The following is a 22,977-nucleotide window of genomic DNA, read 5'->3' on the forward strand; positions in this document are numbered from 1 at the left end:
CTATTGAAATAATTATGGGTCAAAGATTATCACCTCTTCTCCAACAACACTGGTACACATCAAGATCTCATAGTAAAGAAACTGATACAACTCAACTATTGTTACCTTATTTTGGTTTGACAATACACCAAATAAAATTTACTAGGGCAACCAGTGCAATTTGGCGCAAAAATAAAATCATCATCTCTTCTTTTTGTAATGATTCTTTTAGTTTATTTGAAACACTATTCATTTAGTGGACACAAAATAGCATTTTTCTGTGTCACTGATCTGATTGTTTTAGAGCTTGTGGACTGCAGATTTTTTAGTTGGCTTTGTCAATTGGACATAGTTTAGTTTGTGTAATGTGACTATTGTGTGTTATTTCACCAATTTCAGTGACTTTTTGTGACTAACTTTAGTCAGTGACAGTGATAAGACAGAGCTGGCCAGCCTTTACAGTTTTAACCAATTTTATCACTTTGTTTATTCAGTTTTAATAATTTGATCAACATGACTAGTTTTTACTATTGTGAATCTGACAGTGTTTTAAAGAATCTTTTGACATACCACAATGTATTAATACATTGATGATGTGGTTGCATACAATGACCTGACGATGTTCTAAGGAACGAAACTAGTCATACCAGCAACTGTGGTTGGATAAGGTAATTCTTCTATTTTATCAATCAAATATCCTAATTGAATCAAACCAGTGCAGTATTATGTTGTTTCTTGGATACCTCCCATGAAGACCATTTCTTGTACAAATCTTTTTGGCTTTATAATGTCAGGATTGGATCAATATTTCTGCAAATCTTGTTTACTATAATCTAAAATCAATTAAATAGGTAACTTTGTAGCAGAAATTTCAAATTATAAATCGTTGGTAACAGGTACCATATGCTTCACAATACAGTATCTTGAAAACTGTGAATGATAAAAGTATTAAATAAGAGTAAAGGTCATGAAATATTTCCACTTTAAAAACATGTTAAACTAGTTTATAAACATTTTAATGCCGTATTATGACTAAACTCACACATAGTAAACAATATCTTTATTAATCACCAACTAAAAACATTACACAAAAATAAAAATCATTCAAACGACAAACAATAAAACATCTATTATTTACAAATGAACACATAAAATAAGACATGAATTTACTTAACTAACACAATCATACTCAATCTTATCAAATGAGATTACATACAAAACCTTAGAAAACCCACAACCTTTGTATCTATCACATTTTACATGGGAAACTTTAACATTAAAAAAAATAACTTGATTCAATATTCAGAGATTATTTTATAGAAGCTCTTTGGTTTGAATACAAATTAATTCATCAAAATAAAAATAAACACAGTTAGATTGTGGTAGAAAAAATTATTATTAGACTTACTTGGAAATACTGTAATATATATTGGCAAATAGATCAAAAACACTTTAAACACAGTTTCAAAAAATAAAAATTGGTAACCTAAGTGTAATTTTATTTCAAAATGTCCATGATTTTAGTAGTAATCAGCAAATTAACTACCAAAATTCTCACTTAGCTTCAAATCATAATTCTTTTATTTTAAATTTATAATTGGGTTGGTCCATAGCAGCTTCAGAGTCTCTCGTAAAAAATAGCAATATAAAAATATATATCTCTTATACAGAAAATAAAACTATCGAATACAACAATTAACTAACATAAATAGTTAAAACTTCCATGATCGTTTATCAAAGCTGAAGTAATAAAACGGTTTTAGTACACCAAAATAGCTACAGTAAAGTCCCATACACTTGGCATAGTAAACTAAAACTAGCATTTCAGAACAGTTAACGATTTGAAGAAAAAAGTTAAGAAAATCAAGAGTGGTGAAAGTTGTAAAGACACTTTACAGAATTTTATGATTTATAGTGTCACTAACTTAATTATCATTATTACACACCATTTTAATTAAGTTAAATACAAAAAATAAATAGTGGTAAAAAATAAGTAGGAGTAAAATAAATTTGGATTTAAATAGTTTTATTTTTAGCACTTAACAGTAACCAGTTTTTTTACATTCTGAACTATTTCAAGTCAGAAGTTTTACTTTACAAATTTCTGTTGGAACACAAATTAATAATCCTTTATCAATGTTACTTGTTTTTAGTGATGAACACAAAGAGATACCAAAGTCCAAAATGAGACCAAAAGATTATAATAAATTAACATTGATCTAATTGAGTTTAGGAATTCATTATTCATTTCAATCAGAGAAGTTTTTTTAAGATCCATACTATCATGGTCAACAAATCTAAAATAAATCTACTACGTAGCAGTGCCGTCGTTAGTGTTTTGATGCAGTCTTTAAGTTGAGCAATACAAACAATTTTACAATTAATTGGCATACCTCCTAGGATATTTCATTTTTTAATTTCTCAACTTCCTAATTTGGAGTAACCAAACTACTCACACACAAAGTCACGTATAAAATGCATATGGCCACCCGCGAAACACCAAACGTTAAGAACCAAGTCACAGCCTGCTCTACATGTTTGCTGGTTTCATTTATTGTTTATAGTTTAGTAGTTTCTACCCACATATAAAGTATGGGTTGAAAATGTATTCATTAAGTTTTGTATTGAACTTCAGATAGTAAAACAAATTTGTCACATTTTAAATTTTAACAAGAGTCTAGGCCCAAGGTCTCCAAATAAGAGGGGTCCACGATGCACACAAAAAACTTCAAAATACCTAAATAAGGAATGCTTCCTTCTTATTTCTAAGTCTAACAGGGGATGAGTTAAGTTTGAATTTATAAAAATGCCGCAATTATTATATCGCTATTAGCGTGTCAATGGGCCTTTATTTCCCATATACATTTGGTAACACAGGAGCAAATGAAAATAACTTGAGAAAGATTGATAGGCTAATTACGAAGAAAATTGTTAACGTAAACTTTTTTTCATGACTGAATCTCCTTTTGCTGTAGTACCTCACGATTTCATATTTTAAACTTGTGTTTGCTTGCATGGCGTAGGTCCCCATGTACCATCTATGTGGTCTCGACTAATTAAAATTTTAATATGACCAGCCACACAGGTTTCAAATTCTAAGAAATAAGTCAACTAAAATTTATTTGTATCAGCTTAAAAATTCTTCACATGAAAATATCTCAAATGAAGTTAAGAATGTACAAGATTTTACTTCAGCATAAAATTAAAAATTGTTCAAAACTTGTTAAAACTACTTAGAGACTAATACAAGGAAAATAGATTTTAATCTTGTGAATTATTCAACTGGAACTCAACCCAATCAATGTACCCGTCAAAATTGGAATCCATCAGTTGCAGTAATTTGTCAACTTTTTGTGCAATTTCTTCATCGGTCAGAACTGGAATTTCTTCATTCTCCTGTCCTTGGTCATCTAGAATAAAATAAATACAGGTATCAGTGCTATACAAATAGTAGAATAAAATCGCTATAGAAGAAATAGTACTCTAGACCAGCGGTTCCCAACCTCTTGGTCTGGTGACCCACCACTACCTTGGCAGATATAGGACTGTGATACTGACGGATTACTGGAATGTTATCAATAAAAAAACACTTAAAATTCATTTAAAACTCATCTCCAAAGTTTGCGTGACCGCGGGAGTCGTTGATAAAGTCTAAACGTTCGCAGGAGATGTTCATGATTTTGCCGCCATTGCGCATGACGACGATGACATTTCCGTGACTGCCTTGTGCGATGATAACGTCTACACAATTTAAAACTAAACCCAGCTGTTCTTGATCGTTGGCTTTTAATAACGGTTTTGTTTTGTTCTAAAGAAACGGCTGATAATAGTCACTAAAGCTACATGAGGCATCTCATTCCATTCTACACTCACCCTTCACTCATATTCATATGCTCAGTTGCCTCCCCATCTCAATTGGTAATGTAATGTAATGTAATGAAAATTAATCCATTGTGAACACAAATGAAAATGGAAAGTCACAAGTTTGGCAGTTTTGACAATTGAAAAGCTACCACTGCTAGCTGAGGCTCCTTTTGAGGTCATCTTTCTTAGCCAAAAAAGAAAAATTGAGATACAGAAGAGAGAGTGTTGCTTTTGTAAGTGAATTTACAGTTTAGCGATGTAACATCTATTGAAAATTTTAAATACACATCAGTGTTTATAAGTTATTCATATAAATGGTATTACAGTATTTGAGTTGACTGAAATCTTTCAACTCAGTTCTAAACTTATTTTGCATCAATTTTCAACTTAAGATACTCTCCTACGTGCGTTGTCTTAATAGTGATTGTGAGATCAATAGTAATCATTGTAACACACAATCTAGGTTCCGAGGTTAGTACTGACATAGACAAATAGAATAAATATAGACCGACAGCAGTGCTGCGTTAAGCATATGTTCCGGCGTCTACCGTTAGGAGTGCCGTGTAGTTATGGCATACACCGCTGCATCGTCTGCTGGTGGCATACGGCTCCTCACCCAAAGCAGTGTGCGCCGTAACTACACTGCACTCCTGGCGGCACATCACAGAACATTCTTTGACAGTCTATATTTATTCTATTTGTCTATGTATTTAGCTACAATAAAAATAATGCAAATTCAACAACATAATATTGTGCATGACTGTGCGCAGTGCATTAGTAAAGGAAGTAGTGCAAACGTTTTATTAGGGTTCAGTATTGTGAACTATTGTTACATTTAAAGAACAACATGTTTCAAATTTTACAGCAGAGAAATAGTGTATAAACTGTTCTAGGAAGTTTTAAATCTTACATCAGAACACTGAAATTTTTCAACTTTTTCCTTCTCAAAACTGATTTTACTTTCACTTCGCGCGGCAATTATATCGCTGCGGGATATAGGCTTTACGATTTAATGAAAATAGAAATTTGTCTAGCTAACACCACGAATGGAATTGATTTGCACGACCCGATCTAAGCTCACCTACTACCTTGGAGAGGACAGGAAACACAACTGGACTAGGAGTAACTAGACTAGTGAACGCCTGGCTAGAGGCTCACCCCCTACCACTCCTAGTGTGTGATGCATTGTGGGTATTTTCGGTCTTCGCGTCTACTCATATTTGTTGTAGGGATGGTCAAGTCTCGAAATTTCGGGAAATTTTCGGGAAATTTTAAATCTTATTACACGAGACGAGATTTCTTTTTGGCCGAGATTTTTATCGAGACAAGAATAAAAAAAAAAAATAAAAAAAAAAAAAAAATGCCTGCAGAAAGTCAATGCAATACCCGCAATACAGGAGCGTGTTGTAGTTGCGTTTCCTTTGCGAAGGCGTTCTTATTTAATTAATTCTTTAAATGTAAATATTACTTTAATTATTTTAATAATATTACTTTAATAACATTTGAGAAGTTTTGTTAAGTGTAAGCAGTGTGAGGAATGTTTTATTACAATAAAAAGTCAAAACAAGTAACTATTTTATAAAAATTAATATTGCTTTTATTTTATGATTTATTTTATTTTAGGATAAGTTGAACTCTATCCTAACTGATATCACTATGTTTCCTAATCGTAAGCATTTTTAATAAGTTAGGCGTGATTAATAAAAAAATGTTATGCTGATGTTTTTTAATAAAAGATTGTAAATGTTCTTGCCTATTATCATTATTTTTCTATTTAAACAGTCATCTAACAATGTTACAAATTCAGGTAAAAATTTTGAACGTGCATTTCCCGTTGTGTATGAGAAGGGAAATCCCGTCTCGATCTCGTCTCAAAATTTTATGAGAAATAAAAAATCTTGTCTCGTCTCGTCTCAAACTAAAAATCCAATCTCGTCCATCCCTAATTTGTTGTATATCACAACAAATTCAATACAAATTTGTGATATTGATTTGGTTTCAGATTCCTATCAATGGATTTTCTTGATTTTAGTTACACATTTATATCAACAGGTAATTTTGATTTTAGCTCCTGATTTTATATCAACATGTAGTCTTGATTTTAGCTCTAAATCCTTATTATTGAATCGTCTAGATTTTTATCAACAGGTTATCTTTATTTTGGTTCCTGAATTTCTACAAAAGATACTAGATTGATTGAAATGAAATACCAAATTGAGATACTATAGGCTAAAACACAAACAACAAATACTGGTGCCAGGAGGCATATTAAGTTGTACTTTGGATTGTTAGTGCTAAGTTAACCATTAACCTAGGGTTTGCACATCTTTAAGTTACACATTCACTAAATGTTATTTGTATATTGTGCTCTTGAGTGTCCCAACAGTGAGTATACCACATAGTGTTGGAGATAAAAATATTTACAGCTTTATGCTTCCATCAGACCAATTGTACATCAATATTCTCCTTGCCCTCATGATTTTCTACTTTCCCTTCTGATTCCTCAACAGCGTTTTCCACAATGTGATTAGTATTATCCCCATGGAACATTTTGTCCCCAGAACCCTCTGTTATTTCCTCAGAAATGTTTTCATCGTTTTCTAAATCATAATCTTTTGTACTGTTGGAGTTTAAGTTGTTAAACTCAATCCAATCAATATAACCATCAAAGTTTAGATCAGCTTCTGTCATAATCTGATCTATAAGTTCCATTATTTCTTCATCATTATTACTAAATGGCTCTTCAGGCGAGTGTTCCTCTGAAAAACCACAAATGATAAAACAAAGTCCCTTTGATTATATTTAAGATTTACTTTCCTTAAAAAATGTAAAACATAAACAACAAAATTAATGACAAACGGTTTTAATTCGTGCAACATTCACAAATCATGCACCATGATATGAAAGTATCTATATATCGAATGTATGTGATTATTATCGATCAACTATTAAATTATTGATGTCAGGCACACGTGTTACTTACCTACTACAATGAACACCAAAAACCACTTTTAGGAATAGGAGAAATACGCAACCTATCCTATTCAGCCTTAAAGATTTCCTCTGATCACATTCTATCTTGTACAGACTGTATTTTATTTAAAGGAACAAATTTTCTCACAATGAACATATGAAATAAATTTAACACGAAAAACCAACAAAAAATTATTGTAAAAGATACAATAAAATAACACCATTTAAATACAACAGAGTCCTCAAAACATTGCTTATCTATTACTGAATGCTTAATTTTTTTGTTTTAAGGTTAAATAAAGAATGTTTGGAGGAGCACAGATTGTCTGATTGACGCCAATTTAATGTATATCTAATTATTACTGGTAGCTGACGAGAAAAAACTATAAAACCTACATGTATAAAGTACTCACAGCATTCATTACAACAGTAAAGTCGTTAACCATCACAGTAAATATCCTCCACCTGGTTGAAACTCACTTAACCTAACTCACCGTCGCCTTGCTCACGTGGGTCGAGCCCCCTGCGCCTGTGCCGCCGCTGCCGCCTTCTGCTGTGCTCTGACAAACTCTGGATAGTCAATGTACCCGTCTCCGTTGCCGTCGTCCATGTTGAGTATCGGGTCTATCAGGTTTGTCAGCTCCTCGTCTGTAAAGATCTTTTCCCGCGGAGGCGTCTGGTGGCCAGACGACGGATCCTGGTGACCTTGCTCTACGAGCGGCAACACAAACAGACATACAAGCCCCACCCGGAGACAAACGTGATGCAGCATTCAAACCGATTACGTTTAACAAAATGGTTACAAACGTATTTTTGTTTCAGCTTCCTATTAATTTGTCTTAATAGTTTTTAAAGGAAAGAAGACCTGGCTTATGTATACATAATGAATGACTGAATGAATAAAGATATAACTTACCGAAGAAAAGAACATTACATTTGACAGCAGAAAAAAAGTTATAGCATTGTGAACTTTTTTGTGCTATCAATGGCGCAAAACTCTTTTCTTGGGTAAGTCCATTGTGTATTCTTTCCTTCTTCAATGCATTCTTCACAACCTTAGTGTTATAGGGGAATTCTGGATACTATAAGTTTCGTTAATATGGTTTTTTTTCCTATGACGCTACTTTTTTTATAAGTAGCGGTTTTTTACTCTCAGAACACATGACACATAATTAAATTAACACCCTCAATTGAGATGTAAAAAATAAATGAAAACACAATGAAAATAGAAAAGTACAATAGAAAGGATAAGAAAATTAAAAAAATTTTTTCCTACAGTCACCCGACAAAGTTGGCTTCCTTGTACTGTTTATAGTACAGAAAGCTGCTAATTGCTGCATATTTATACTTTGCCGTACCGTTTATTCTTTGCCGTACGGTTTATACTTTGCCGCACATCAGGATTCCAACGAAACAACACAAAACAGCGTGGTTCTATTATGAACGTAATCTGTGTACGCTTGAAAATAGGTTGGCAACACTTAATGATAATAATATAAATATAATACTATGAGCAGCTGATTGACTATTATAACTACGATTTAACCTGTCATTTCGTGTTTATAGTTTCGGTATTTCTGAACTAACTGGACTTTTCTTTTAAACGTTTTTAAAACATTCCTACGATCTTAATAAACGAGAAAATACCTTTAAAGCATTTTTTTTAGGCGCGGAAACCACTTCAAATTACAAAAACATACGGAAATATTCTCAAAACGCGGAGCACATTTCTTGCCGAGGAAAAATAGCGGAGTGATACGGACCGCGGGTACTACTTTCTCTAGGACACCATTTGTGTTGCCAGCTGAACCTAAAAACGTGTTGTATAGTGTTTGAAAGACTAATTATTTATATGCTTTATAGTGACTGTAGGAAAAATATAATGTGTAACACGAGTGAAAAAGGCCTTTGCTGCACTCGAGATCATTCCGCACTCGCCTGCGGCTCGTGCGTAAACATTGCTCTCGTGTGCAGCAAAGTGCCACTTTCACCACTAGTTACACAAATAACTATTGTTTGTAAAACCTGCAATTTCTAAAAAAAATCACAAACAAAATTTCACCAAGGAGCTAGCAATTCACAATATTGACTACTTACCTTTCATTTTAATTCATTTTTTATTGCTGAGGGCCAGAAAAGAAACCAGTTTGAAATAGTTTGTTGGATGACATATAAAAATTGTTGTTATTTAAAGTGTATAAATTAATTACTTGATTTATTCATAGAATTGAAACAAAAATATATGTAACCATTGTGTGAGTACGTCAATACGTGCATGAAACTCAATCTTATTGTGAGGGTTTGAGACCGTTAGTCTTTTAAGGAAATGTTCAAAACAAACAAAGTATTAGATGGTCAAAACAAAAGTGTTAGTAGGTTATTGCTTCCCACTATTAAATAATCAATGATTAAATGAAAAAATAAAGTCTGCAGTGATAGCAGAATGAACAAATTTTGAAAGACCAGAATAAACCAATCAATAAAATTGTCTTCAGTTTTATCAAATGAAAACTACAAGTTTAAAAAGGTATATAGCTCCATATTATCTATTTTTATACAGGGTGTTTGTGAACTCTCTCGAAAAAATTCACAGGATTATTCCTTGGGTTAATACATGAATATTTTACATTATAAACATGGGTCGCAGGAGCCTCGTTTTCCGTCTGTCTGTCTGTATGTGTTTTTTATAAATAACCTTATAACTCGAGTTTGAATCAAGGTACAAACTTTAAATTTGACATACTTGTGTATTTTAACGTGGTACACAAACATGCAAAATTTCATTTTGTTGACTATAGCCGTTTCATAATGGCGGCCATCTAAAATCTTTGACCTCAAATTACATGAAAACCATTAGTGTTACAAAAAAAACACAAGAATAACAAAATGTAGGAAATTTTATGCCAAATCAAATTACACATAGATCTTAAAGATCGGACAACAAACAGCTGAGTTATTATTTTTTTAAATAATTAATAATTTCTTTACTGGCTTCTAATTGTTATTGTTTATTCATTAAAATCATCTGATACAGAGTACATTACATAACCTTAAACAGATCTCAATAGTTAAGGTAAATATAGGACACTTAATAGATTTACCATATAGTAAAAAAACTAAATGTTGTTGTTAGGGCAAACCACCTGTCTTACATTGTTGTAACAATTTAGAAAGGATCAGATGATTTTAAAGAATAAACAATAACAATTAAAAGCCAGTAAAGAAATGATAAATTATTTAAAAAAACTAATAACTCAAAAAATCATCTGATCATCATCTCAAAATCATCCGTCCAACCAGCTGTCATACATTGTTGTAACAATTTAGAAAGGATCAGATGATTTTAAAGAATAAACAATAACAATTAAAAGCCAGTAAAGAAATTATTAATTATTTAAAAAATTAATAACTCAGCTGTTTGTTGTCTGATCTTTAAGATCTATGTGTCATTTGATTTGGCATAAAATTTCCTACATTTTGTTATTCTTGTGTTTTTTTGTTTTTTTTTTGTAACTCTAGTGGTTTTCATGTAATTTGAGGTCAAAGATTTTAGATGGCTGCCATTTTGAAACGGCTATAGTCAACGAAATGAAATTTTGTATGTTTGTGTACCACGTTAAAATACACAAGTGTGTCAAATTTAAAGTGTGTACCTCGATTCAAACTCGAGTTATAAGGTTATTTATAAAAAAACACATACAGACAGACAGACGGAAAACGAGGCTCCGGCGACCCATGTTTATAATGTAAAATATTCATGTATTAACCCAAAGGAATAATCCTGTGAATTTTTTTGAGAGAGTTCACAAACACCCTGTATATATTATATATTTTTTCATTCTTTAACAATTTGGGGCGAGACAAAAGACAAAAGCATTCCTCTTCTTTGCCATGGATTGATTTTTACACCAATGACATGATAAATTTTATTCTAGTAAGAAGCGATGAAATAAGTTAACTAGGCTATTACAAATTTAGTTTTGCCATTAATTACCTTACCTACTATAAATTAACTTACATCATACAACTTAGTTCATGCCACTGTTTACAGAAGATGCTTAAAACTAAATACTTTAAAAATCAGCTTGAATTTGTTTGCAATTGATGTATTATTATCGTTTACAAAATTGATTTATTAAGAAAATAATTGATCCACTTCCTGCAGTGTTTTTTACAAACCATTGTTTATGAGTTTTGTTTGGTCTAATATGCTTTGTACTATACAAAAATTGTTTTGAAAATAAAACACTTTTTGTACTTTCTGCACCCGAGACGTACTGATGGAAAAGGCTACAATTTACTATTGTTACTGATAAAATTACTATTATTGTTCTTTTTTTAAGAGAGAGGGATTAACTTAACTGCAACAACCGTTGCGACTTTTATTCACCCAGCTGTCTCCTTTTCTTGGCAAAATTATACCCTTTCAAATGATCCCTTAAGTTACTCAACCACATTACAAAGTGAAAAAATGTATCCCTATTATTTTTGGTCACAATACCCAAAATAGTTTATCAATGGAGTTAGTGAAAAACCGTTGAAACAAACAATGCAGATGGTAAAACAACTCCAAACGTATTCTGAGTTTGAGGAATTTTACAATTCGTAAGAAACTTACCGTGCCAATGGATTAGAGACTTGATCAACTCACAACCGTCGAGTTTGTTGTTGTTGTCGGCGTCGTGCATCTTGAAATAGTGAAACTGCAATTCCTGCTCTGACATCTTACTGGTGTCAATGTTCACATTCAAATGTTCTTGCATGTGCCTGAACACGAATACACTCATCTTAACCTCAGTTTGTATAAAACGTACTACAGTAACAGGAAAATATAGATTACCGGTATTGATTAGATGGTCACTGAGGCCAAAGTTGAAATGACAAATTCTCTATCTGCCCTTTCAGTGCTATGCGACGATATATCATTGTGAAACTTTTACCAAAAAGTGCTATGGTACGATATATCGTAGTTCGTGTTTCATTCAAATTGTGCTAAGCAACGATATATCATGCCGGCGCAACATTCAATGGTTTCTTTTGGTTCCTCATACAATCGAGGCCCGATATATCGTTCCTTAGCACTTTTGAGATGAACATTTTTATTTTTACAGATTTTTTTCTTGCACACTAGACCTCGCCCCCGTGGCAAGCCTAGCACTTTTCAGACAAAATAAATAAATAACTCTACCATTTTTTTTAAAAATTACAAAAAAATTCTAGCATCGAAAGGGTTAGACATTGAAAAATAAGAGGCACAATATCCATGCATCAGTCTGAGCGTTATGTTTCAGGTAACTGAGGGAATACTATGTTTACTTTCACATCTTTAGCCTACTTCAAACTCAAATTCTTTATTGGTCACAAAACATTATCCAGTAACAGAGGTTGATCTATTTTTATTATTATTTACTGTTATTAGGTTATTAAAATTGCATTTAACGAATAACAAAATAAATAACAAAAAATATAACAAAATATAAAATGATGGCAAAGTCAAAACATTAAGTTTTTTAATAATACCTTTACAAGAAGTTATTGATTTTGCATTTTAAGTTATAATTCTCAAATCTTTTTTATTTTTAAGACAACCAATCATCTAATCCTCAATAGAGGATTATGTTGAGCCATTATAGCTCTTCTAATAAATAAAATGAACTTAAGAATAGGGAACAAAACATTACGGAAGATAGGGAAAGTAAAAACCCTTTCTTTATTTGCGGATTACAATGGGCAGAAAAAGCAAGACCGAAATGGTTGGAACATTAGAGAAGTTCCCAAAAAGACTAATCCTAGGAAAATACTTTTGATGGAGATGGAGGGAAGGGGAGTGTTGCACGACGTCCAAGTGCCACGACGTCCAATAATATTTTTCCAGTGCCACGACGTCCAAAACATAATTTTTGAGTAGTTGCACGACGTCCAAGTGCCACGACGTCCAAAAGTACAGTAACTGCCAAAAATATAGTCTTTCTACAAGCTTTGGACGTCGTGGCACTTGGACGTCGTGAAACAGCGCACCGTAGGATTGTAAAGAAGTATCATTTGCACCACGTCCAAAGCCTCTGCCAGTTGCACGACGTCCAAGTGCCACGACGTCCAATCAATATTTGACTGTTGCACGACGTCCAAGTGCCACGACGTCCAAAGTGCCTGCACACTGTGAACACTGTTTGCCGACCTCAGTGCATACAGTTCGCATTACAATTATTGAAGGCAACTAGGCCTAGTCAAGTGTTTGAAAGTTGTCAACCGCTTCGTCTTCGATTAATGTGTAAATTATTCAATATTCAATGGTTCTAATTGAGCTAATTATTGCATTAGCTTAAATTTTTTATATGTAAAATAAATACTATGTCACCGTAAAATGTAATGATGCAGTATTTCTGTTGTTATGATTGCATAATGGATTTCTACAAAATAGAGCTATGTCATAGAAACGAAATAAATAAATGACCACACTATTCACTATATTGTATGATTAATACAATAAATTAATCACTAGCCCAAAAGTAAATATGGTAGGTTTAATGTGAGTAGTGGTAGAATTCTAAGTACTGCAGTAGAATAGAATTGTCATACTATATCAATTGGTAGCAAATTTAATCGTAAGATAAAATGTATGCACAGTTTTATAACAGCTGTAAGACTTCCCATTTAAGTACCGGTATCATTGAAATTGTATAACTTCCATTGAACAGAAATGAGATAAGTAGATATTGATACACAGATATATGAATTTTCATACACTTATTATAATATGACGAATTCAAAAAAGGTTTATCCGTCAAATGTGCTAAATATTATGTAAACTATCACTTATCAACTTTTTAAGCTATAATGATGTTACTACAATGGTTAAAAATGTTTCCTGTGAAACATGTATTTTTTAAACTAAAAGAAGGTTTGTTTTCTTTTAGTACAAACCTTGCTCTATTAGTGCATACGAAAAATAATTTCACTATTTTACGAGATCAATGTTTGACAACAAATGGTTGAAGCAGATATTCAGAGAGTGTCTCCAGCTGATGCAGTAATAAAAACGTATTTTAGCCATAGCACAGACAATATGTAATACTATAATAGTAATCTATCTATCTATCTATCTATACTATTATAAAGAAGAGGTGGTGTCTGTGTGTGTGTGTGTGTCTGTGTGTTTGTATGAGATAATCTCAAAAATTACTGAACCGACTGGGCTCAAATTGCACGCAAATGAAGCTACAGCTCCGAGGATACATAATATACAACTATTCCCTCTTAGTTATTGTCCTAGGGCTCTGCCCCGTGGGCTTTCAAAAATTTGAGGTGAAAGATTTTAAAATATTGATTGATGGTATCCATGGTAACAAGAGCAAACCTAAATAATTTAAAAATGTAAACAACCAGAACTTACTGTCAAATGAATTTTGATTTCACAATTCCACACAGCTGGTTCAAACATCCTTATATATAATACGTGAAGGCGGTTTCTACAAAACACTACTCCTCCGTTAATAATGGACGGATTTTTACAAACGAAGTGTCAAAATAAAGTATTTTTTGTGTAGATGCCCCCTTTCACCAATTCATGTAATAAAAACTCTCAGGCTTTGCCCCACAGGCCATCAAAGTTGGAGTTTCTCCCATAAGATTAACATGGGGGAATCTAAATATTTAATTGGAATCTTTATCCCCACTAATTTGAGAGAATAGCTGGGCGTAGAAACTTGATAGATGTGTCCAAAGAAAGGTCTTGGTCTGTAGATGAGTTATCAAAAGAAAAACTAAGCAATATCCCGTAGGACTCTGTCCCAGAAGCCTATAAAGATCCCTCCCCAGAGTTGTTTACATTTTGGCCATGTGAAAAATACTTTTTAATGAAACAGCTGTTCATTTTAAATTTACTGAATTCAACCAAATAACTATTTGCAATGTTATTTTGGATTTTAAAATTAGTTTTCTTCTTTATAATGTCATGTTTTTCAATATAACGTTCCATTACGAAATCAATGGAAAATCCTTTCATCACAGCAATTCTTAAATTATTTCTTAATGAATTATCTTATATCTATTGTAAGGGTTGGTGTCTGCCTTTTTCACCACTTTTGCCTACATTTAAGTATTATTCTACACATATCAAATATTTATGTAGAAATATCTGCTCTTATCGTGTCTAATAAAATCCAAACATAGAAACCTAGCCTAAAATGGTACCCATATTGAGAAATTATTTGCACCTGCCTATATTACGGACTTTGGTGCACTGGTTTGGTAACATTATTGAAAATAACACGACATTTTGGCTGTAAAATATGGTACAAAGAGAAAATACTATTTAAGCAGCTACTGTCATGCCAGAAAGGTCATATTCCTTTTAAACTAGATCACATATCCCTTTATAAGATAGGTTGATGAACAATATGTAAACGTCAATATATACATAACAACCAATTTACAGTATTTTTGCTTTTTGGAAATGTGCCATTGCTATGTCATCTGCATTATTTGTTGCCAATGAAGCCGCAGGACCATATAAACGAGGAGGTCCCCAACCGTTAAAGAATAAAAGCCACCTTCACTTCAAGTATATTCCAATACACCTAACATTCCGTAGAAAGATTATATTGACAACTTTTTGTAATTGATAAGGCTAAGACAACTAACTGACATCCCCCCTGCGTTAAGGAATTCTAGCTTTAACAGTAGCCCCAAAACCAATTTCTCAAAACTGTGCTAGAGGGTTATTCATTGGCACAGAAGTACGATATGAACTGACGCGACTTGACGAAGGAAAAATCAAACTTACACTGTACGTTTATACCTCCCTTTGAAGTTAGAACGTGTCTTCCCAACAAACAGATATTTTTTTTCAAATAAAATGATAGATTAATCTGCATTACACTGATTAAATCACGGAAGTGTTTAGCTACAAAAGATCCACCAATACGATTTTAATACTAACTATTTAAAGATTCTTCCAAAGGAAGAGATACCAGATAACATACTAATAATAACTCCGATGACGTACAGTATGAGAAATATTTTATTCATTGAATGATCAACCATATTTGGTAACTAACGTAATTAATATCATTATTTTTTTACACTTATTACTCTTTAAACAATGGTATAAATGCTCAAAATATGTATATTTTTACTTAATTTATTGCAGTAAGGCTAATGAATTGGCGTAAGGCTTGAAAGTAACCGTCGATCTCGACGGGTTTCACCTAGTATTAAATAATGCACGAGTATTAGAACAGAGAGGGTAAGGATTATAAATTTTAAATAATGATGTTACTAGCCCGAATGTAAACATTATTTTACATTACTTAAATGTAGCTGTCAAACCATATGTTAATGTAATTTCATTAGTATATGATTCTTTCAGTTACTTCATTTGTTTATGTTTATGATCTACTAGCTGTACCCGCGGGCTTTGCCCCGTTTAACTTCACAAGTGAGCTCGTTCGCATGGCTCAATCACGTCCTGGTTGAAGTACGTTCGCTACGCTCACTCACCTTTAGGTTGGAGCTCGATCGCTCCGCTCACTTGCCTTCAGGTTAGCTCGTTCGCTGCGCTAACTCGCTTCCAGGTTGAAGTTCGTTCACTACGCTCACTCACCTTTTAGTTGCAAATTAAATGAATGACTAAATGAATTTATTTATTTCCATTGAGAACAAACTTATTACATGCATTTTGGCTGTAGTCATAAATTTAAAAAAATAATAGTGCTGCACCCTGTTGGTAATCCTTGTAACTTTAATGCTATTGTAACATCATAGAACAGAACCAACTTGTTTAATTGAAACAGCTGTTAAGAAATTCCCTTTGAATATGAAAAATCATAAGGTTATCATGGGAAACTCTAGAGCCACTGGGGCGGAGCCCGAAAGCCCGATCAGAATAAAAACTACTATACTGTTTTCCTATTTAATGCCCAAAGAATCGGTGTACCAAATTTCAGCCTCCTAGGTAAATGGGAAGTGGAAAAATTAGTGATGAGTGAGTGAGTGAGTGAGTGAGTGAGTGAGTGAGTGAGTGAGTGAGTGAGTGAGTGAGTGAGTGAGTCAGTCAGTCAGTGAGGACTTATATATATATATTTAGATTATACTGAGTCTGTTCTATTTTTGTGAAATGCTGTAATAATATTTTACTGGGAATAATTCGTTTTAAAAGAAATCATTCATCATGGATATAGGAAATAATTAAGATTCTATAATCATTGCCCTATCAACCTAGGCCCTTTTCCTGAGTGTTATGAGGTTTATGTTTTGATTTATTTTTGTGTAAACCGTAATATAATCCCCCTGCCACAGCAAATCTGTAGACTGAATTTCCATTTGCCTGATTATATAATTTCACTAAAATATGTTAGAAAATTACCCTATTTTCCATATTTATTTATATTTTCCTATTTTTCTATTTGTCGGTTTGGAACTATTGTGATAGCTTTTTGTTTACAGTGCAAACCATGGATTTATGGATGTATGGATGGATGGATGGATGTTTGTGACGAGCAAACGCGAAAAATACTAAACCGATAAGGTTGAAATTTGGTATGATGATAGATGACATCCCCGATTAACATATTCTTACCTCAAAAATTCTTTCAGTCTCCGCCCCGGTGGCTCTGGCTCTGGACTTTCTCATGTTAACCTTATGAGTATTCATATTTAAAGAAATTAAAGAATTTTGTCAGCCGTTTCAACTGTACAAGTTGGTTCTATGGTATTAAACAGCAAAAACAGCATTAAAAAGTTATAAGGCTTGCCAAACAGGGTGCAGCACTAGTATGTTGTTTGTTTGCATTAATTACCACAGCTAATTTGAACCAACTAGCAAAAAAAGTTGTGGTACACAATGAGAACTTTACTTTTTTTCCATGGTTTAGGTGCAGTGGTAGAACATCAGGACTATGGTAGATGTGTGCTACACAATAGGATAAATTAAAAGACCAGTTTTCTTTTTTTTATCGTGTCCTCTCCCATAACTGCAATAAGCATTCATACTTATATGCCAACCCCGTACGAAGGACGGGTACTCTGCTAGTAACACAATAATACAAATACAGTATACTAATACAATAATACTGTAGGTTTCCGTAGTCTGTGGCCATAGGTTCGTCTGAACTGTCAATCAATTCTGAGAAATTCACAGTTGTAAATTCTTACTAGTCTTTTTCTAAGTTCACGTCGCACTCGCAATTAGTTCGCATGTTTTATCTAGGAAAGCAGGTATGCCCTAAGTAATAGCATTTGTAGGTTAAGTATAATAATAACAAACATGCTTATCGTAGGTTTGTAGGCATACTTGTTCATAAATATGCCGTATTAGGTTTTGTTTATAAATTTTATTTTTTAATTCTTGTCTAATGACGATATTGATTTGTATTTGTGCGAAAATGTTAATTTATTTGTCAAGGGCATTACATGAGCGGCCCTCTAGTCTATGTATGTTACACAACATGAAAAAGAATAAGTTAAAGGAAGGTAAAAAACGGATCAGTTGCTGAAGGTCTAAATCTCGGAAGGTCTAATCAAACCTTCCACACACCTTTTGCAGTTTGTACTTGATGCTGAGGATCCCATGAATCCTGTACAAAATTAAAAAAATGTTTTAATCAAATTACAAGTTTATTACTTTTCCGAGAACCAGCCTTTTTTAGGACTTCCGCTCCCACGCTAGTTGGCAACATCAACTGTGCTATATGAAAACAATAAATCTTGAGTAAATATACTGTAATGTTGAATTTTGAGGTTGTGGTGTTCCTTCGTAAACACATTCAATTATAATCTAGGGATATGTAATATGTAAATTTATTGTTAACTTTATTGATATTCGATTCGCTACAGTAGGCCTACTATTAAACCTATAACATTTTCAATTCATGTGCGTTGTATTTTAGAGTTGGGGAAACAAAAGAACCCTGTGTACAACTTATTTATATGATATTCTCATTGGTTGCAATTTAATAAGTGGTGTAACAAAACACAAACACAAAATTTATTGAAATAAAACTAAGCCAATGTTAAGTAAATACTATTAATAAACATATTTGCGACATAAGAACATTTAATTGAAGCCTAAAAAACAGTTCGAAAAAGGTATTCTATTCTTTATACTAGTAAAAATTAAAATGAGGGTATAAAAAATAGTTTTCAAAGATCATGTTGATCAATGTACATTCATCTAGTCTTGAAAAAATAAGTATTTAAAAGCTTACTCCAAACATAATGAAGTTTATAGGTTGTTAACAAAATGTCATCATTTTTCAAACCATGTAAACCTTATAGTTTTCCAGCTGTTGCCTTGTTTATTTTTTCTTTTTATGTTTTTTTTTTACTTTATGATGTTTTAATTAATGGTTCAAATATGCATAGTTATTTAAATTTCTGAACAAGAACATATACCCATACCCATGTATATATAACTAATAAACGTTCCATAAGCATTTCACACGAGAGAACACTGTTCGGCAAGTAGCCGGTCATCGTAACCGGTCATCATGAAGGAGCTTGGACGTCGTGCAACAGCGCTGAGCTATATTGGACGTCGTGCAACAGTCAAATATTTATTGGACGTCATGGCACTTGGACGTCGTGCAACTGGCAGCGACTTTGGATGTCGTGCAAATGTTACTTTTTTACAATTCTATAGTGCGCTGTTTCACGACGTCCAAGTGCCACGACGTCCAAAGCTTGCAGAAAGGCTATATTTTTGGCAGTTACTGTACCTTTGGACGTCGTGGCACTTGGACGTCGTGCAACAACTCTAAAACTATGTTTTAGACGTCGTGGCACTGGAAAAATATTATTGGACGTCGTGGCACTTGGACGTCGTGCAATGCATCCGGAGGGAAGAAGGTAGAGAAGAATATTTTAAAGAGGGTGGATGAATGAGGTGAGGTGTGGTGAAGAAATTGGTGATATGGCAGTTAGGAGAAATACCCCGCCGCAGCAAACCTGCAGACTAAGCGAATTTCCATTTGCCTGATTGGATCTACACTAAAATGTCTCCTTAAAAATATCACATTTATTCCCTATTTAAATAGAATCAGTTTAACACATACTTAGGTTTGCTGCAACAGGGAGGGTAAAAGTGTTTTTTTATGTAAAATGTTAATAGTTAGTAAAAAATAAAAACATTTTCCAAATTTGGGCAAAAAATGTTAATAAACAAGCAAACTACAACAGTTTACTTATTCTCCATAAGAATAACATGGGAATTTTAAATTTACAATTTTTTTGGAATTTACTCCATAACCATTAGGTGCATTATAACGCTTCAATATACTAAATTATTTGTTTTTTTAAGCTCTACAAAATAGTTTGGAAAGAAATTGCAAAATTTCATGTTTTTTGAGTCAAAAGTGGGAAAACCCCATTTTTACCCCATAAAACCCCCCATAAACCCCCGTTCCCATGGTCCGATCATGCTGGTTTGCGAACTCGTTCGAATAAACGTAGGTTTACACGTTTGTACCAAATTACATCAAAATCGGATCGTTTTTGCTCGAGTTATCGCGCTAACGGACACATATATAAATATATATATAGCCTATATATGAATTTGGACGTGGTGATTTTGGCCTCTAAGGACCTCAAAACGAAAAAATAATCGGTCCCGGGTCCAGGTCTTACCATGAGTACTACGGTAATAGCTTATTCCCTATATGGGAAATTCGCTAAAAGAAGAACAGTAAAGTGATGGAAGATCTTACTCTCTCTCCTCTGCAAGGTTGGCAGTATTGAGTAGCTGAGGCTGGCCGTGGCTGGAGTGATGGTCGTGATGGTGGCGCTCCTGATGATGCTCCAGAGGTACTGCACTCTGTATTGGCTGTTGCTGGTACGATGGCGGCGGCGGAGGTGGCGGTTGGTACTGCAAATGGAGATTTATATTTAACGAAAACATATAAGTTTAGAAGGTTGACGTTTAGATAGATTGATTGCTCAGATGGTAGTGTGACAGACTATGAAACCATCACAGTGAAACAGAGAGCAAACGTCCAAAGACTACAAAGTTTCATGGTTTGGGATAGGCCATAGGCCTGCTGAGAATCCACTGTAAGTTACCTTTTCATAGCCCCCAGGGATGAAGACATTTTTAACTAGATAATGTTTATGGAACAGTAATTTAACCCTCAAACTGACAGTACAATGATATTGTGGCAGTAGTTGTAGTCCGTAGTGGCAGAGACTATAGGCCCTATAATAACAAGCTGTTACCCACGGGCATCACCCCGTTTGACTTCATAAGTATTAATAAAACTATTAATTGGTTAAGTCAAGCTGGGGTATTTAAATGTTCAAGAATAAGTCTGTAACATAAAAAAAAATGCATTGCCACTACAACTTTAAAATGCATCAGCTGGATGAATGAAAACAGTTCCTTAGGCTTAATACTCAATATTTACTTAAGTTACAGAATAATTAAATAGACTAACCTGTTGTTGTTGTTGAGGTGGAGGGGGAGGTGGCTGTTGGTAAGTTGTTGGGTTGACTCCTGGAGGAACTTTTTGAGGATTAATCACAACAAGTAATGCAGCAAACACAAGAAACGTGCTTTGTACGAGTTCCATTGTATTCTAAAAACATACATGAAAAACCTTAGAGACCTTCTAACATCAAGATCAATCTTAGGTTAATTGCTGGGACAGAGCCCATAGGCCTAATATTTTACTCCTATAAACTGATTTCATAAAAGCAGTTTTAGTTCAAAAGAAAAACATTTCGTACTCGTACTATCACGTAAACTTAACAGGTAAGTTAGGCATAGGCCAAAAACCGAGTTAAAAGCTGTATCATAACCTAAAAGTTAGAACAAGGCTAAACCAAATTTATCCTAGGCATTGAAAGTATTATAGGTTAGGTCTAATTAATTCAAAGCTATGTTTTAAAATAGTTTATGAATAATTAACTATTGATACGAGTTTCTTACTTGAAGCATATTTCAGATATTTTTTTAAAGGTGGTATAGATAGAATGTAGAACTAGAAACGCCAACAAGACATAAACAAAATTCCTTTAGGGAAAAAAACCGAAAGCTAGTATCAGAATCAGACTCAGAGTAGGTAAGCCTGGTGGTATGGTGACGTAAGGTTCAGTTTAGTTTCGCCAACGCCAGACCCACGTTCTATTCTGGGATGTGGCAAAGGTGGCCGTGGCTGTGGAAACACAAATTATTGTATGTGTTGTATGGCAACACTGGCAAAAATTAGTCTGTCGTAGCATAATTTCGAAAACGTGGAAAACATTACAAACATAATCAAATTTCTCTATTTAGTATGCCTACCACGTGTACCTTTATTTTATATCTGCTATCTATCTATATATATATATAAAATCCAATGTATGTATGTTTGTTTGTCCTTTATGGACTCTGAAACCGCCCGACAGGTTGTAATTAAATTTTCAGGCATTATTAAGCATTATTCAAGGATGGTTTGTGTGAAGTTTGGTGCATATCCGTCAAAAGGGCTCCGCTCCAGTGGCTCTGGAGTTTCCCATGCTAACCTTATGAGTACTAGAGTACTCATATTTAAATGGAACTAGCTGTAACCCGCGGGCTTTGCCCCGTTTAACTTCTTAATTTTCAAGATTATCGCATGGCTCAATCACGTCCTGGAGCCCATTTCATAATAAAGTACAAACTAATATTATTAGTAAATCAGCTGATCGCCCAATGCAAATCTTATGGAAATTACAAGTTACAAGTTGTAACTTGTAACTTATATTTTATTATGAAATGGGCCCCAGGTTGAAGTTTGTTCGCTACGCTCACTCACCTTTAGGTTGGAGCTCGTTCGCTACGCTCACTCACCTTTAGGTTGGAGCTCGTTCGCTACGCTCACTCACCTTTAGGTTGGAGCTCGTTCGCTACGCTCACTCACCTTTAGGTTGGAGCTCGTTCGCTGCGCTCACTTGCCTTCAGGTTAGCTCGTTCGCTACGCTAACTCGCCTCCAGGTTGAAGTTCGTTCGCTACGCTCACTCACCTTTTGGTTGCAAATTAGCTGTTGTCATAAATGTAAAAGAAATAATAGTGCTGCACCCTGTTGGTAATCCTTGTAACTTTAATGCTATTGAACATCATAGAACAGAACCAACTTGTTTAATTGAAACAGCTGTTAAGATTCAATAATTCCATTTCTCATAAGGTTAACATGGGAAACTCCAGAGCC

General features: G+C 33.7%; 1 protein-coding gene across 3 annotated transcripts; it reads right to left on the reverse strand.

Annotated features, from left to right (window-relative positions):
• Nucleotides 1-967: 967 nt before the first annotated feature.
• Nucleotides 968-21,856, reverse strand: LOC128992192 (multiple coagulation factor deficiency protein 2 homolog). Of its 3 annotated transcripts, none has more exons than XM_054415655.1 (6): nucleotides 21,737-21,856; nucleotides 21,243-21,383; nucleotides 20,520-20,677; nucleotides 11,435-11,583; nucleotides 7,311-7,527; nucleotides 3,249-3,389 (listed from the first exon to the last, which is right to left on the reverse strand). In XM_054415655.1, exons 1-5 carry the CDS (start codon nucleotides 21,743-21,745, stop codon nucleotides 7,322-7,324), a joined length of 663 nt encoding a protein of 220 aa, XP_054271630.1. In that variant the 5' UTR covers nucleotides 21,746-21,856; the 3' UTR covers nucleotides 3,249-3,389; nucleotides 7,311-7,321. The 3 variants fall into 3 exon arrangements, with proteins under 3 accessions (XP_054271631.1, XP_054271630.1, XP_054271629.1); XM_054415654.1 differs by lacking the exon at nucleotides 7,311-7,527 and adding an exon at nucleotides 6,268-6,602 and having other exon boundaries at nucleotides 3,279-3,389; XM_054415656.1 differs by lacking the exon at nucleotides 7,311-7,527 and having other exon boundaries at nucleotides 968-3,389.
• Between the last annotated feature and the right edge of the window lie 1,121 nt (nucleotides 21,857-22,977).

The sequence above is a fragment of the Macrosteles quadrilineatus genome, unplaced genomic scaffold, assembly GCF_028750875.1.
Source record: "Macrosteles quadrilineatus isolate MER2022 unplaced genomic scaffold, UCM_ALF_1.0 Scaffold_4__1_contigs__length_99947679, whole genome shotgun sequence".
NCBI lineage: Eukaryota > Metazoa > Arthropoda > Insecta > Hemiptera > Cicadellidae > Macrosteles > Macrosteles quadrilineatus.

Coding starts and splice junctions, on each gene's coding strand:
- LOC128992192 (XM_054415654.1), bottom strand. Junction 20,678..21,242: donor CACCTCAACAACAACAACAG/GTTAGTCTATTT, acceptor CTCCATTTGCAG/TACCAACCGCCACCTCCGCC. Junction 6,603..11,434: donor GTCTCTAATCCATTGGCACG/GTAAGTTTCTTA, acceptor GTGGTTTTTCAG/AGGAACACTCGCCTGAAGAG.